The sequence below is a fragment of the Crinia signifera genome, chromosome 19 (genome assembly GCF_055691185.1).
Source record: "Crinia signifera chromosome 19, ASM5569118v1, whole genome shotgun sequence".
Lineage (NCBI taxonomy): Eukaryota > Metazoa > Chordata > Amphibia > Anura > Myobatrachidae > Crinia > Crinia signifera.
In genome coordinates this window covers 117738853-117755367 of record NC_139226.1, presented here as the reverse complement: position 1 = coordinate 117755367, position 16515 = coordinate 117738853, and the positions used below count along the sequence as shown (strand labels likewise).

General features: G+C 44.3%; 2 protein-coding genes and 1 pseudogene across 2 annotated transcripts in view; all 3 read left to right on the top strand.

The window, feature by feature from the left end:
* LOC146041617 (5-hydroxytryptamine receptor 3A-like) overlaps positions 1-10474 on the top strand; it is a 64340-nt gene extending 53866 nt beyond the window's left edge. The window contains exons 8-9 of the mRNA XM_083161555.1: positions 7287-7511; positions 10209-10474. Of these exons, the coding sequence (XP_083017681.1) occupies positions 7287-7511; positions 10209-10474 (491 nt within the window). The remainder of the gene's footprint in view (positions 1-7286; positions 7512-10208) is intronic.
* LOC146042943 (uncharacterized) lies at positions 1397-3968 on the top strand. Its single transcript, XM_083163229.1, has 3 exons — positions 1397-1418; positions 2450-2767; positions 3847-3968. The coding sequence occupies exons 2-3, from the start codon at positions 2560-2562 to the stop codon at positions 3957-3959; spliced, it is 321 nt and encodes a 106-aa protein (XP_083019355.1). The 5' UTR covers positions 1397-1418; positions 2450-2559; the 3' UTR covers positions 3960-3968.
* A 3829-nt stretch (positions 10475-14303) lies between the features above and the next one.
* Positions 14304-15927, top strand: LOC146041616 (splicing factor 3B subunit 4-like; annotated as a pseudogene).
* The last annotated feature ends 588 nt before the right edge of the window (positions 15928-16515 follow it).

Sequence of the window (16515 nt, the reverse complement as noted above, 5' to 3'; positions counted from 1 at the left end):
CAAGAGTAGAAGCCATCACTTCCGTTGGGGACTCGCTGTCTATAGTGCTCACCCCCCGGACCTCCTCCACTGCTATACAGCACTGGGCCATCTCTTCCAGGGGGGTGAGCTCCAGCTTGCCAGGCATGGAGCCAGCCCCAGAGGTCTGGCTGTGTTGCCACCGGTCGGTCAATTTCTTCTTGAGGTTGCCTTTGAAGTCGTGCCACCTGCAATCAAAGTGTACATATTAATACATGTAACTCCTCATGTTTGCTGTAGCACCCATTGCAATCTGAAACATAATACAACATGTGCCTACTGACACCAAACGTACTATATTCTTTTTTCAAACCAATCCTTAGAAGATACAAAAACAGTCACCCTCCAATAACTATCAATTCAATGTCATGGCCTACATGTCTGTGCGTCCAAGCAACGTGAACACCCATTGGCCAACTCCATCTAATATTGAATGTAAACATTACTGGACTTGTCCTACTCAAATTTTACACACATGTACTTGCCTCTTCTTAACGTGCTCCGTCTGACGAACTTGTGGAGCCACTGCATTAATCTCCGCCGTTATCTCCTCCCAGATCTTCCATCTCCTTGTGTGTGTCAACTTCACCGCAGGACACTCAATTAAATCACGTGCCCGGGTCACCAGGATGTCAAGCTCCCGTTCAAATGCCATGTTTCGTGTTGTTGGTTCCCGTGTTGCCCCACTGCGGCCACGGGCACGGGCACTGCCACTGCCACGGCCACGGGCACCGGTTGCTGTACCTGAAGTGCTGGGCTGGCTACTCTGTTGGGAAGCCACCTGCTGGGTTCCCAAGGATTCTGCTGAGGATGGCCCAGCTGCTGATTGGCCTGATGTTGATGGGCCAGCTCGGTCCTCTGGGTTGAGGGGTACATATGTGGTGTTGGCCTCCATGCGTGCCAAGAGATTCTGCACCACCTGGTCTTCCTCTGAGCCTGAGCCTGGCATGTTAGCAACAACTGTTTGCCTTTCTAGGTCAACTTTAACTACTATTTCTGTAATTGGCGTTAATCAGCTGCAACCTGCGTTCCGTACGGCCGCGTCCCGTACGCCAGCGTCAACCGTGCGGCGCATACGTCCCGCCCCTTGGTGTAGAGAAATATTTCCAAAAACCTGGCAAACTCAGTAAGTCAGATTTATTTGCAAAATGCAGATTCCAACACCAATGAGCAAATACAACTGAGGTCATACATGCAATGTATATTTGAATGTACTTCTGTACTGTGCACTTGTTTGCTATGTAGTACAACTGACACTACCCATTCCATATGTCAATCCAGTCCACCACTTAGCCACAAGTAATCAGTGCTAGCATCCAAATCACATGTGAAAGCACTCCAAATTCAGGCTGGATGCTAGCTACTTTTCATTCCACCTCTGTATTAGGGGCCAGTAGAAGGTAAGTGTACACATGGCAGCATGGGCTAATTTTTGGAAAAGGTCTGCCACTATTTGCTATGTTTCTGTTGCATAGCTTTCATTATAAAATAGCTGTTTACTACCTTGTTGAGTTAGGTGTTAGTGTCTAGTGATGCAGACTATTTCACCTGGTGCTTATACCCATGTTTGGTGAATGTTATAGATTATATATAATGTGTTTACATCTTAGTTTAGACTGTGTGTTTAGGATGGGGGTGCGATGCAATGGGTTAGCCGGATGTTCGGGCGCATACACGCTGTTAGTGTAAAAATGAACAATAAAGTTAATACCAAATATCACTCGAACCAACCAATGACAGCACATGATAGTTTGATTAGTGCCACTCCTAAAATGGCTTCCTACCAGCGTGCAGAACCCTTCTCCACTGCGGAGCTACTGGCGCTGGTGGGAGTTATGGAGCGCAGACTGGGGCAGGCAGGCCCCTTCATTACTAACCGCGACAAGCGCCGGGCATATGTTGCGGCCCGGCGCCGCATATTCGCCCGCACTCATGTGCGGAGGACCATCGCCCAACTGGAGAGGCGATGGTCCGACCTGCGGAGGCGGGAGCCGGAGCGTCTGCAGGCTCTGAGGCGGCGTCTGCAACGCTGTAAGTATTTTGTGCAAATACATATAATTGACAGAGGCCAGGATTTGGTCTGCTTCACAATTTTTAAAATGGGGATGAACAAACAGGCAGCCAATCAGCTCCTACCTGGCCTTTTACAACTACAGTCTGTGACATGACAGGAAGGATCTGATTGGCTGCGTGTTTATCACTCTACATTGTATCACTTTTGAAGGCTAGTGCATCTAGCCCATTGAGTGTTTGCATTTTAACATTATTTAATATTAATATTACATGAGGTCAATTGGGAGTTTATGACATAGAAAAGCCATATACTATATGTGTGATATATAACACATATATATTGTGGTTATGAGATGTACTTGTTAGAGTTATTTCAATGTGAAATGACACTCACCCATTTTGTATGTTTAACCCACAGCACGGGAGAGAGCAAGACAGGCCCGTCAGGAGGCCCAGGAGGTGGCCAGTGCGGAGGCCACAGAGGAGGTGGCCAGTGCGGAGGCCACAGAGGAGGTGGCCAATGAGGAGATGGCCATTGAGGAGCCCAGACAAGCGGGGGCCATTGACGAGGAGTCACAGGACCAGAGCTATGTGACAGAGGAGGATACAGAGGAGGCACAGGAGGTCGGGCAGGAGGTGGAAGTGGAGGAGGAGGAGGAGGTGCCCCTACCCCTGGAGGATGTTCCACCACCTCCCAATGTGGAGGAGGACGACCTGGTCGAGCTGCCTGCCAGGGGTAAGTAGACATAATGCTTCATTAGTGAGTTAGGTACAGGTTGTTATGTCGCACAGCTGATTCAATTTTCCTATAATATAGTAAAGAGTAGTCCCAAAAAATGGAAAACAACAGACACACTTTGGTCTTATAGGCCCATGCTGCTAACGTGCAATCTGGATGCTCATGTAGGTGATGAGTGTTAATTTATGGATGCTCTTTGTATAGAAGCAACAAAAACACTTCAATGGAATATGGGCAGGCCTGATTTATACTGGAGTCCCATGTGGGCAGTTTGCATGGGCCCCCCTCTAGCCAGTGTGCCCGTGTTGTTGTCATGTATTTTTGTAAGGTATTATGTATGATGGATTGAGCTTAGAAATTGATAGTTGGATGGAAGCGGATTAGTTCTGCCCTTTCACCTATGTGTCAAATGTGACATGGAATAATGAAGTAATGGGCAGAGGAAGTAGCCGAGCATTTTCCTGTGGTATCTATTCTATCTATTCTATCTATTCTATCTATCTATCTATCTATCTATCTATCTATCTATCTATCTATCTATCTATCTAGCTAGCTATCATGCAGTTTAGCTATTAAGCAGTAACATGCAGGTATATATGTATGGGTCAATGTGGCATGTTGTAGTGGGTGTATGTTTTGAGTTGAGTGAGGAGTCTTTGGCCAGGACAAGTGTGAGTGATCCTCAAGTGTGGTTGTGTTTTTGATATATAGATTGTGAAATGTATATGTCACACAAGTGTGTGGGTGTGGTGGCAGCATCATGATCATATATTTCATGACATAACATACAAGAGTGGATAAGGTTTTTTTGGTATGTATGATTTTGCATGGTGTAGGTCATGGGTCTTCAACCTTTGGCCCTCCAGATGTTGTGAAACTACATGTTCCAACATGCATTGCCACATTTGTTCCTATAAGAGCATGCCAAAAAACCTCAGGGCATGCTGGGACATGTAGTTCCACAACATCTGGAGGGCCACAGGTTGAAGACCTGTGGTGTAGGTACTTAGGATTGACTGTACAAGGTGTACGTGAGTAGCATAATTAATGTTGTACCCCCTTTCTCATGCACACAGATTACCAGGAGCCACCCCAGGGAGTGAGAGGGGCTCTCATGAGGTTGAGAGAGGACCTGAGGCGGATGACGGCCCATGTGGAGGACCTCTGTGTCCTGCTGCTGGACCAGTGATAGGGGTCCTTTTTTTTTTTTGTTTAATTTAATAATTTGAATTTTTGAATAAAAGTTTGCACTTGTTTAAGAAGTTGTCTGTGTGTTATTTTAGTCTTTAACATTAAAAGTATAAAAAGCTTTTAACACACAAACATGTGGATGTTTAGATATGTACACAGCAAAAGGGTAGATAACATTTTTATCCCCATAGGGAATGTTAGGGTTAATGTATAGTGCTTGTAAGTGTTTAAGGATCAATTAGCTAAATAACAGATGACCAGGAGCAACAATCTGTTCTCAAAGTGGTTTGCTAATTGCATAAGTGTGTCATGTGATCTATGTGGGACCTCTGATAACAGTAGTCTTGTTGTATGCGGAAGTACACCGCATCTGTGCGTAGTGGCCGGTTCGCGTCCGTTCTGACGCGGGAAGGCCGTGCATACGCGGTCAGACCGTGCAGAATCGGAGTGTTTCCCCCGCACACGCATGGTTTATATGTCGTCCGTACACACGCCCTGTTCTTACAGAGTGAGTCCGTCCGAATGCGGAGGACACGTGGGCGTTTCTACGGACGATGGCCGCACGCTGCCGCACAGCTATGCGTGCGGGCCGCACCGAAAGAATTCGGGAATATCCGCACCGATCAGAATAAGGCCCACGGTGAGATGTGGGCTAGGTGAGATTTGAGCCATACGATGTGTGCTATGCAATTTGAACTTTATACACTGTGCGATCTGAGCAACATAAGATCTGAACTACATAAGATCTGAACTACATAAAGGTGCCCATACACGCACCGATTTCCCGGTACTTTTTGTGCTAAATCGCATCGCATCACAGTGCATGCGTTGTGCGTGCGTGCGATGCGATGTGCCATTTATATTTCACACTAAAGACCAAAGGTGCCCATAAACGCACCACTTTTCCCGGTGCAATGTGTACTATGAGATGCGCGCTGCACATACTTTTTGTACTGTGCGATGAGATGCCGCGGGAGCACACATTGCACCGGGAAAATCGGTGCGTGTATGGGCACCTTTAGTCTTTATTGTGAAATATAAATGGCACCTTAATATGGAGGGCCAGCTATCAAGCTTCAAAAATGGAGAGTGATAAACAACCAACCAATCAGCTCGGGATACAGTCATTAGGACTACAAGCATTATGTCGACACCACTAGGTCGACATGCATTAGGGTCAACATGACTGAAGGTCAATTTGGGTTTAGGTCGACAGGGTCATTAGGTAACGCAAGCATTAGGTCGACATGGGGAAGGTTGACATGCGGTTGTGCCGACAAGCAGTATTTCATGCCCTACCATCCACTAGGATGTGCTGAGAAAAAAATAGTGTGCCTGAGGTGCTATGTTTCACTGTCCATGTCAAATGTGTTGACATTCGGGGGAAAAAAGTTAAAAACCCCATGTCAACCTTTTGACTGTCGACCTTCCCCATTTCGACCCAATGCTTGTGTCGACCTAAGAACTCTGTCAACCTAAGCCCATATCGACCTTCATGGATGTCGACCTTCATGCATTTTAACCTAGTGTTGTCAACCTACAGATGTAGAAGCTCTCAATGGAGCTGCTCCTGGCGTTAAAATCGCCAATCGCTGCCCCGCACCAGTCAACGGAAGGGGGCACGCACACAAGATGCATGCGCGCCCTGTTCCATTGGAACCCTCTGCCACCCACAGCCAGTCCCCTGCATCACCCAGCAGCTCCCCTGCAGCTCCCACTGGCTACCCCCACTCCCTGCCCGTCTCCCAGAAGCGGAGACGGGCAAGAAAGCCGCTCCCTGCCGCCTTGCTGATGGGGACGTGCATTCTCTCTGCACATGTTACATCTGCCCCCCCCTGCAGTGCACATGGTTTTGTCCATTAGAGAAGGAATTTGCCTTTGCGAGTGAACCAGATTAAGGGCCTTTGTGCATTGGCATCCATCTCTGAATCTGGCTAGATTGTGGCAAGGGATACGGAGGGATGTGATAGGTCGCACACGACACATTGGTATGTTGGGTGAACCCCCTGGGTTTTAGTATGCTGGAATAATCATAACATATGTGGGGGTGTGCTACCTCGGACATGAAATTTAACAAGAACAGGAGAAGAGAAGGATGTCCTATGTTGGTGCACCAAAACAGGATAAAATATAACCTTTATTATTTTCTTTTAAGAACTGCGAGATAAAAAATATACATACTGTATAATAACAGACAAGGGTAGGGTAACACACTTTAAAACTAAGGTGGCAGGCAGATGTTTGTAATGAGATATGGTATATGTGCTGATTCAACTTAGAACAGTGTGCTCTTGGTCTGTGCGGACTGAAATAGACCGACAGACCAGGTGTGAGCAGTGAGAACGGGTAATAAACCTCTTGTGGTGGATGCTCTGATTGCCGCAAATTCACTCGTGCCAGTTAGGATTTGGCATGTTTGTAAGATCGTTAGTGATAATCAGAATGGGTTGGCATACACTTAATAATCGCACAGTGTATGGGTGAAAATCACTCTGACTCCCGTGGGAGAATCCCTTTCTGAGTCACTATCTCTAATGATGTGTGCCCAGTGTGGAAGCACTCTACCAATTAACAACGTGAGCTCCTATCGGCTGCAGTATCTGCCTGATACAGGAGTCTGTTTGGTAGGGTAAAGGTGCCTCCTGGGTATGTATTCACTGTGCTAGTCCAATGGAGTCGCCTCCAAGTGGACCATAGCTGGCTGCACTGAACGCCCTTAGCGGTGCGCGGGCAGATGTTTGTAGCTGTTTGTTATTTTTCTTATTGATGCATTTTGATTACCTGTTGAACAGTGCCATGCCGCAATAGCCCTTCTAAGGGCGTTCACTGCAGCCAGCTACGGTCCACTTCGAGGCGATTATTATTATATAGCGCATACATATTCCGCAGCGCTTTACAGAGATTAGTTGAACATTCACATCAGTCCCTGCCCCAGTGGAGCTTGCAATCTATTTTCCCTACCACATGTACACGCACACACAGACATTCTAGGGTTAATTTTTGTTGGAAGCCAATTGACCTACCAGTATATCTTTGGATTGTGGGAGGAAACTGGAGTACCCGGAGGAAACCCACGCAAACACAGGAGAAGGAGCAGTCCAAAATTGTTAACCTCTTCCTGACAAGCGTATTGTGTTGATCAGTGTAAAACATAAAAACAATCATTTTGTCTATTTAATTGTTTTAGACAGCTTATTGTAACCTAGGAGTCATTGAAGAACTTTTAAAATCCTGTAAGCCAAATTGGCTTATCAAACAGGACGAATGAATACCTGTATTGATTATATTATATTTTATTTTGTTTTAACTACTTATTTTTTCTTAGGCTTATACTTTGTGCTGTGTATGCTGCTACTTGTAATAAGTTTGTCAGAAAGCATCCTAATAGTTCAGTTAGTTCATCAGCGTAATCACAGTCCTCCTAAGTGGATGAAAACTTTGGTATTGGAGAAAATGACCGTTTTACTCTGCATGAAGAACAAGTATCAGTGTGGGGCACCATGCAGTGGTAATCCTGGGATATCTCCGCAGATTGAGACTGATAGTACAGGTAAGGGTTACAAGTGTTTCTAACTAACTACAACATCATGTAAGATAGCTCCCATATATGTATTTCATCTATTTATTTATTATTTATTACCAGTTATTTATATAGCACACACATATTCCGCAGCGCTTTACAGAGAATATTTGAACATTCACTTCAGTCCCTGCCCCAGTGGAGCTTACAATCTATATTCCCTGCCACATGTACACGCACACACAGACATTCTAGGGTTAATTTTGTTGGGCACCATTTACCTACCAGTATATTTTTGGATTGTGGTAGGATACCGGAGTACCCGGAGGAAACCCAGGCAAGCACAGGGAGAATATTCAAACTCTGCACAGTAAGGGTCATGGTGGGAATCAAATCTGTGACCTCAGTGCTGTGAGGCAAAGCTATGTACATGCTTTTATTGTCTAGGCTCTTGAGAGTTAGAGATTTCCATCATTTTAATCAGCAAGCTTATTACAGGTGTAGCCACCTTCATCTATTACGCACCAATCCCGGCATACTACTCCCGTGGCGATTGGTACAATCTCCTTGCTATACTTGTGAGTGTAATGTGCTCCCGCTGCTCATAGAAATGCATTGAGGGGCAATATTGCTCTGTAGCAACACCGAGCCCCGGGTGCAAATTTGGCGTGACAAACAGGAGCGAACCGTGGCAATCGGGGATAAATGAGCATGGCTACATCTGAAAGTGCCTGAGGTTATGGGTTTGATTCCCACCATGGCCCTAACTGTGTGGTGTATATTCTCCCCGTACTTGCATGGGTTTCCTCCGGGTTCTCCAGTTTCCTCCCACAATTCAAAAATATACTGGTAGGTTAATTGGCTCCCAACAAAATTAACCCTAGAATGTCTGTGTGTGCGTGTACATGTGGTAAGGAATATAGATTGTAAGCTCCACTGGGGCAGGGACTGATGTGATTGTTCAAATATTCTCTGTAAAGTGCTGCGGAATATGTGTGCGCTATATAAGGAACTGCTAATAAATAAGTGCCAAGCTTAATATACAATAGCTACATTGCAATATATGACCAGGACTTCTGTACAAGTTAGTAGGTGGCAACCTGTAAATATGTAACGGCAACCTGTAAATATGTAACCTTAGCTCAAAAAAATAAATTATATACTGTATTTCTTTTCAGGTGTTGGAACTTTCCGCATAAAATGTTCCAAATTGTAATATCCAATAGCTACTGTATATGTATAACCTCAGTACACAGTATGAGAAAATAATATTGGTACCTGTAAAATACTTTGTTAATCTTTGTGCCAAATTTAACATGCATGCCCACTGGGGGTAATTGATGTACAACTATAAATACTATAAAGTACAGGTAACAAGCATCATAAGGAATTGGTTAAGTAGCTGGAAATCTAAAATAAAGATTACAATAGAGAAAAGCAGCAGCAAGTTATTCACAGTCAAAGATAATCTTAAAATTACTTCAGCGCGCACATTACTATCAAAGATCAAATGGAGATGCTGCGTACAGATTCAAATTAAGACAATGCCAATAGTGCAACTCAATGGAAGTATTCTTCTAGAACAGTGGTTCTCAAACCAGGACCCCACAGAGTTTACCTTCTCCAGGTCACTTGGCAAGAGCACTGTGTATTTGCCCTATTTTAGATCCTCAGGTGACCTGGAAAATATAAACTGTGTGGGCCCTGCGGATTGAGTTTGAGAACCTGTGTTCTAAAATATATGTTTCATAAGAAGCTATGACCATTGCTCATCTGCAAGTAATCATCTGACAAAAACTGAGAATAATTATTGTCCAGATGACCCTTCCCTACTAATTTATTCCATTAGCCTAAGCATAATCTGCCCTCTCTCACCCTAATTCAATCCTCGTTAAGTGGATTCTCACCCTATCTTCCCAACACAGCCTAACACTAATCTCCTCACATCTTAACTCGAAACATAGTTTACAAGTGATAAATAAATTGGATGGAGATAAATTACCAGCCAATCTGCTCCTAACGGTCATTTTATGGGATGTGTTTTAAAAATGACAATTGGAAGCTGGTTTGTGCATTATCTCCATCCTTTTTCTTTCTCTCAGGCTTAGTACATATACCCCCATATCCTGTAGCCTAAAGCTAGGGGGTATTTCTAGGGGGTATTTAATCCTGAACGATATTTCCCATAGTCGGAAATACTAGCACAGACCCATTCAATCTCGACAGTTGTTGGTGGGCAGCTGCAGATTCGGCTCTTTGAAATGGCCGCTAAATTGTCCAATTAGCGGTCGATTCCAAAAATCAGCATGATTACGTCAACTGCATCACCTGGATTCTGCACTATGGCTCTTATTCAGATCTGATCACAGTACAAATATGTTCTCGAAATGGGCAAAACCATGTGCACTGCAGGTGGGGCAGATGTAACATGTTCAGAGAGAGTTAAATTTGGGTGGGGTGTGTTGAAACTGAAATCTAAACTGCAGTGTAAAAATAATGCAGCCAGTATTTACCCTGCACAGAAACAAAATAACTCACACAAATCTAACTCTCTCTATACATGTTACATCTGCCCCACCTGCAGTGTACAAGGTTTTGCCCATTTTGAGAACAAATTTGTCCTGCAATCAGATCTGAATAAGGGCCTATATGAATAGCACACCTCTTTTTTCCCCTAATTGTGTATTTCTCTGTATACTGCTTGACGTTGTGTTTTTCTGTATCCAGGAAAACCGCCTGACAACAAAAGTGAAAAGCCAAGTGACTGTATGCTAGCACAAGTGTTGTTGGCCTGGACACGAGTTTTGGAAGTGTTAAACCGCATTGTTAAAGAGGTTGAGTCTATCCGGGAGGACATGAAGAAGACAGCCGGCCATGATGTGCGTGAGGAGTGGCTCCAAGTGGCCTACGTCCTAGACACATTCCTCATACGGACATACCTTGCATTGGTGATTGCATATGCTTTCACCATGTTATTTCTTTGGTCTAACTAGTCTAGAACAGCACATACAACTTTAAACTAGAGATGTGCAGAATCTGATTTACTCAGATTTACTCTGATTTCAAAGCAGGATCTTATTGGCTATCCCAAATCACATGACAGTTGTTGACAGTTGATAACCAATAAGATCCTGCTTTGAAATCAGAGCAAATCAGAGTAAATCAGAGCCTGCACATACAACTTTAAATGTTAATATATGCCTATAGATAGAATGTTATGGGAGATTACAAATGAGAAAAACAAATGTCTATAATGAATAAAAATAGCGAAATGTACAGTACAAGTTAATGATCGCACAGTCACAAGCAGTCTTGTTAAATAAAACAATATAGTATCAGGCTACAATTAGATCCTAGGATTATAAAGAGAACTATTGTTATCCAAAGTATCATTTAGAACATTTTGAGTAGCTTCATATAGTTACAGATTTGGAGCTAACTGTGGGGGTTATTCTGATTAGATCACTCCTCCGTGACTACGCGTGGGGGGAGCGATGTTTAGAATCTGCGCATGGGCTCTTATGTGCAGGCGATTGGTGCGACCGGGCACAACGAACTGCTTGTTCGCCGTTCTGTTTGCACCTAGCAGTGTGGGAGGGGGCGTTGGGCGGCGGCGAGGGGTCATGCCCATGGGAACTCCCAACGTTTTATGAGTGAAAACGGTGGGTGTTCCCATGTTAATGCACCTATGATGCTGGTGCGGGGGGTGGGCGGGGGTGGGCTGGGGGTGGTGCCCACCCGCTTCCTGCACAGGGCGCTCGCAGAGGTGTCTTACATCTGTGAGCGCTGTAGTAATCATCCAATGGTCGCCGAACATCAAATGATTTTGCCCCCAATGAGCGAGGCGGAGGCGGACGGTCATGCGGGTGGCATTTAATCCACACGCAAAGCTGCAAAATTCACAGCTTTGCGTGTGGACCAGAATAAGGTCCTATCTATAAGAGCCTGTCGTATCACTGGGTTATGTCCAGCTATATTTGGAAATTGTAAACTAATGTACACAACACAATTAAACTGATTACTGTAACGAGAAAGCACTTTCATTTAACACCGTACTGTGTAACCGTTATAGAATAGTCATTGTATTTATTGCTGATGCCGCACAGGAGAGCTGCCCAAGTGCTCGCAGAGAAGTGTCAGGTTACCACAAAATGTTTGTTGTCCGAATAAAAAATGAAAATAAATGAGACTGTGTTGTCGGTGATGTAACGGCCATGTCCCTCCCACAGCACATTGAGTGGGTAGCTCTGACGGACTGTGTGCCAGAACAATGTAGCAAATACAGTTTTAGCGCAGTGATATGTAACATAAATAAATATCAAAAGAATAAACACTGCTTGCAAAAAAGAAAATGCAAAAACCGAGCCATTGAGCAGTTCTTTTTCCAACTGTGCCAGTCTAGTACTTCCACTAATCTGCTAAAGAACCATGCTGGAAGTGGTCATCGCTGATGTCAGAGACCCATCCCAAAAAGACCTGGACACACCTAAGTTTTCACATACACACCCAGAAAACACCATGTTTCATTGGGTCGACCCGATTCAGATCGACATACATTGGGTGGACCACTGAAGGTTGACAGAGCTTAGGTTGACACATGAAATAGGTCAACATGGCTAAAGCATAGCTACCTACACTCCTGCATTCTGCAGGAGACTCCCTGATACAGCAGCAATCTCCCTCTATCCCTCATTAGACTAGCAATCTCCCTTATTTCACCTAGCCCACATTACACTGTTACATCATAGTTACCTCCCCTCCTGCATTCTGCAGGAGACTCCCTGAAATAGCAGCAATCTCCCTCTCTCCCTCATTAGTCTAGCAATCTCCCTCATGTCACCTAGCCCACATTACACTGTTACATCATAGTTACCTCCCCTCCTGCATTCTGCAGGAGACTCCCTGAAATAGCAGCAATCTCCCTCTCTCCCTCATTAGTCTAGCAATCTCCCTCAGGTCACCTAGCCCACATTACACTGTTACATCATAGTTACCTTCCGTCCTGCATTCTGCAGGAGACTCCCTGACATAGCAGCAATCTCCCTCTCTCCCTCATTAGTCTAGCAATCTCCCTCATATCACCTAGCCCACATTACACTGTTACATCATAGTTACCTCCCCTCCTGCATTCTGCAGGAGACTCCCTGACATAGCAGCAATCTCCCTCTCTCCCTCATTAGTCTAGCAATCTCCCTCATATCACCTAGCCCACATTACACTGTTAAATTTTTGGGGTAAAAATGGAATAAGAGACAGATACATTTACATTGAGTCATCAGCACCATTTCCCAGCACATTACCAAGTACAGTATCTCTATCTAACTGCTTTGGGGCTCATCTACATTTGGATATAAGTCATTTTAAAAGATTCCTCTCAGATGTAGCAGTACACACCCACGCTTCTAGGTGCCACGTTCACAATCCCTTTTCACAATCTCTCCATATATGGAACTAGACACGCCCTTTGGGAGGAGCATGACACGCCCCCTCAATGGGGCGCTTTGAAAAATTCTATTACCAACTATAATCTCCCTGAAACTAGTTTTCAAAAGTAGGCAAGTATGGGCTAAAGTCGACAGGGTCGGAAGGTCAACACAAGCATTAGATCAACAATGGAAGGTTGACAGTCAAAAGGTTGACATGCGTTTTTTGTTTTGACATAGTCATGTGTCGACCTTAGCATTGTCAACCTTCAGTGGTCAACCCAATGTACGTCGACCTAAATAGGGTCTACCTAATGACCATATCCGTTTCCACCCCTGAACACTGGCTTCCTGTAAAACTGCAACATCTATGCCACTGCTGTCCGTACGGATAATTAATCACCAATTAAGGCCATGTAGGGCAATGCTAATGCTCTATTGATATTCAAATGGATTTAGGCAAGCCTGGAAACATTTTGTTAAGTACACATGGACATGTATACCAATGTGTGCGCACCTTGTTTCCACTGTCCAAGATAATGCATCCCATTTCCTTATGCCAGCCAGAGGTATATTTTGTCGATAACTAGAAGACTGTGTGGTGTCTTTACCATTGCTCAAGATAACCATCACATTTACGGTACTCTTTACTTAGCACGGCGCCCACGATTCTGATCGTGGTCATCGGGGGTAAAAAACCGAGCCCGAAGCGTGGCGAGCGCAGCGCACCCCGCGAGGGGACGCGGATATCTTCACAGGTAAACGCGTCCCTTCGCGGGCTTCACAGGTATCCGCGTCCGCTCGCCACACTATTTTATTCTCAACTCCACGCCGACGTGGATAGTGGGGGTATGAAAAGGTCGGAGGACGCGTACCGCCGCCCCTCGCGGGCTCGCTGCGCTCGCCACGCTTCGGGTTCACGTTTATCGTGGGGTGGCGTTAACAATTGTGGGGCCCATTTCACACTTCAGGGGGCCTATTTGGGCTCTGTGGCTCATTTAACATTGTTTCCTATGGAAAAATCGGGTCCATTGAGGCATTGAACAGTAAAATCGCGTCCATTGAGACTTTTAACATTGTTCCCTATGGGAAATCGCGGCCATCGCGGCGGTCGCGTCGCACCCGATTTTGTAGTGCATTCAATGCACTCGATGGCCGCGATGGGTGCCGTGCTAAGTAAAGAGTACCACATTTACTTCTCAAGACTGATGTGACTATGGACCAGAGTCAGCCTTTTGAAAACTCCTCTAAAAAAATTAGCTCCACGATCTCCTGTCGAAATTACCTTTTGACATTACTAGTGCATTGTGTCCTCTTCTTAGGAGCTGCACAAACGTAAGAATGTATGCCACCTAGTGGCAGATTGTAATTCCTACAAAAACAAATAGGTCAAAAGATAATGGTTGAGAAAAGTTCACCAGCTCTAAACTTCAGGAATTTCGGTAAAAAATTTGTACTCAAAGATAGCAGAGTAGGTACAAAAATAAATTCAAGCAAATTAGTGATAAAGGGCAGAAAATGGAAGATGTTTTGGCCAAACACTCAATTTTTTTCAAGGTTGAAGTAAAATCATATGTCCACATCAAAGTGGAAAACAAGTGAGACAGTTGTTGAATTGCATAGATGAGTGAAAAGCATCCATTGAAATCAGGTTCAGTGTGAGAAAACAATAGCCAAAAATGATGAAAAATTATGAAAATTGATGAAAAATTATGAAAAAAATATGCAAAAATGCTAACCGGTCCTATGATGCATCTTCTACACCTAAAACTAAATTCAACTGCATGCAGTGTCATCAATCTTTATGTCCAGGGTCCTTCCGCTACTTCCACCTCAAGCATTATTCCTCAGACAGCAAACTCAGACATAAATGAAAATATTTGTGTTATAAATAATGAGGATATTTTATCAAGTAAATATAGTTGTATACTGTAAAGAACATAAAAGACCCATCTTTGGGAAAATAACCAAGCCTAATCTGTCATAAGAAATAGCAGAAGTGGCACAGTAGAGGCGCAAAGTGAAAGAAGATGGTGGTGGGCCAATCTCCAAGTGGAATCGGGATGCCACGGTCTTTGTTGGAGGCCTGGATGAGAAATTCAGTGAGGTGCTCCTGTTTTTACAAGCCAGGCACGTGGTGAACACACACATGCCCAAAGACAGGGTCACTGGGCAGTACCAAGATGATGGCTTTGTGGCGTTCCTCAGTGAGGAAGATGCTGACTATGCCATAAAGATGAGGAACATGATAAAACAGTATTGGAATCCCATCAGAGTAAATAAGTTCTCAGCAGACAAGAAGAACTTGGATGTTGGACAAATATATTAATGTGCAACCTGGTCCCTGAGGTTGATGATCATGCAAGATCCAGATATGGGTAACTCCAGGGGCTATGCTTTCAACAACTTCGATGCATCTGATGCATGAATGTACAGTGTTTATAACAGGCATATCACTGTATCCAATGCCTTTAAGAAGGACTCTAAGGGTGAGGTGGAAGGTTCTGGAGCTGAGAGGCTGCTGGCCATGCAGAACAAACTTTCAAGGCCAACAAGCCTCATCAGCTCTTTGCAGAATCTCCTCTGCCTCCTAGCGTCCCCGCTGTCATCACCTCCTTAGCCAGTGTGGTTACTGCAGTTGTACCTACCTTTCCTCTAGCCGTTCCAGCCAGGCATTACCGGCTCACTTTCCAGTCTGGTGCCATGCCTTTTGGTTTGCATATGCAGGTGCCACTTAACACCTGGGACCTTCACCAAATCAAATGGTGGCATATACATATGGTATGACCAACCCAGACACCCCTTCAATGGGCATGCCACCAAGAGCAACACCATTTTGAGCAATGGGACATCCTGCTATGCCTCCTAGGATGCAGCAACCACCTCTGACACCACAACACAAGGGTACAGCAGCCCACCCAGCCCTCCACCATAAAGTTACCAGCATGGGCCCCCTACCACCTCCACACCCAACTCCTCCATATCTCCTGACACCCACAAGGCCACTGATGATAACACAGTGAACATCCTTTATTTTTTATCACTGCGCACCATGCCATATTTCTGTATAAGTCTGCCCCATGGTATCTGCGCACTTACTAGGGAAAAATCTCTGTATGGTTTGGAAATATACAGATAGGAAGATTTAAAAAAATAAAATAAAATTACATATCCAAATGAGTGTGACCATTAAACAAGTGGAGTCATATCGTTAAATTCTCAATGAAACCCTGAACAAAAACACTGATATATAAAGAATAATTGTGTATTTGCGCTTGTTATGTGTTTAAGTTAGCTGCTTTGATAAAAAGGTTAAGGAAATATATAACAAAAAAGCGCTTATTTTGTGTGTGTGTGTGTGTGTGTGTGTGTGTGTGTGTGTAAGCAACACCAAAAAATAGATTTAAATAAAATTTAAAAATTTAAAAACAAACGTAAACTTTAAGCTCTTTTTGCAAGGTGAATACATTTGCAGGTATTGTGTATGACTTACTGTCATATAACTGCGAATTTACCAAATTGCTTAGCCACCGCCCACCCGGAACCTCACAAAAAGTGCTTAGACATTACATTTGTTTTTAACCTGTTTTTGTTGTCCCACCTGATTACTG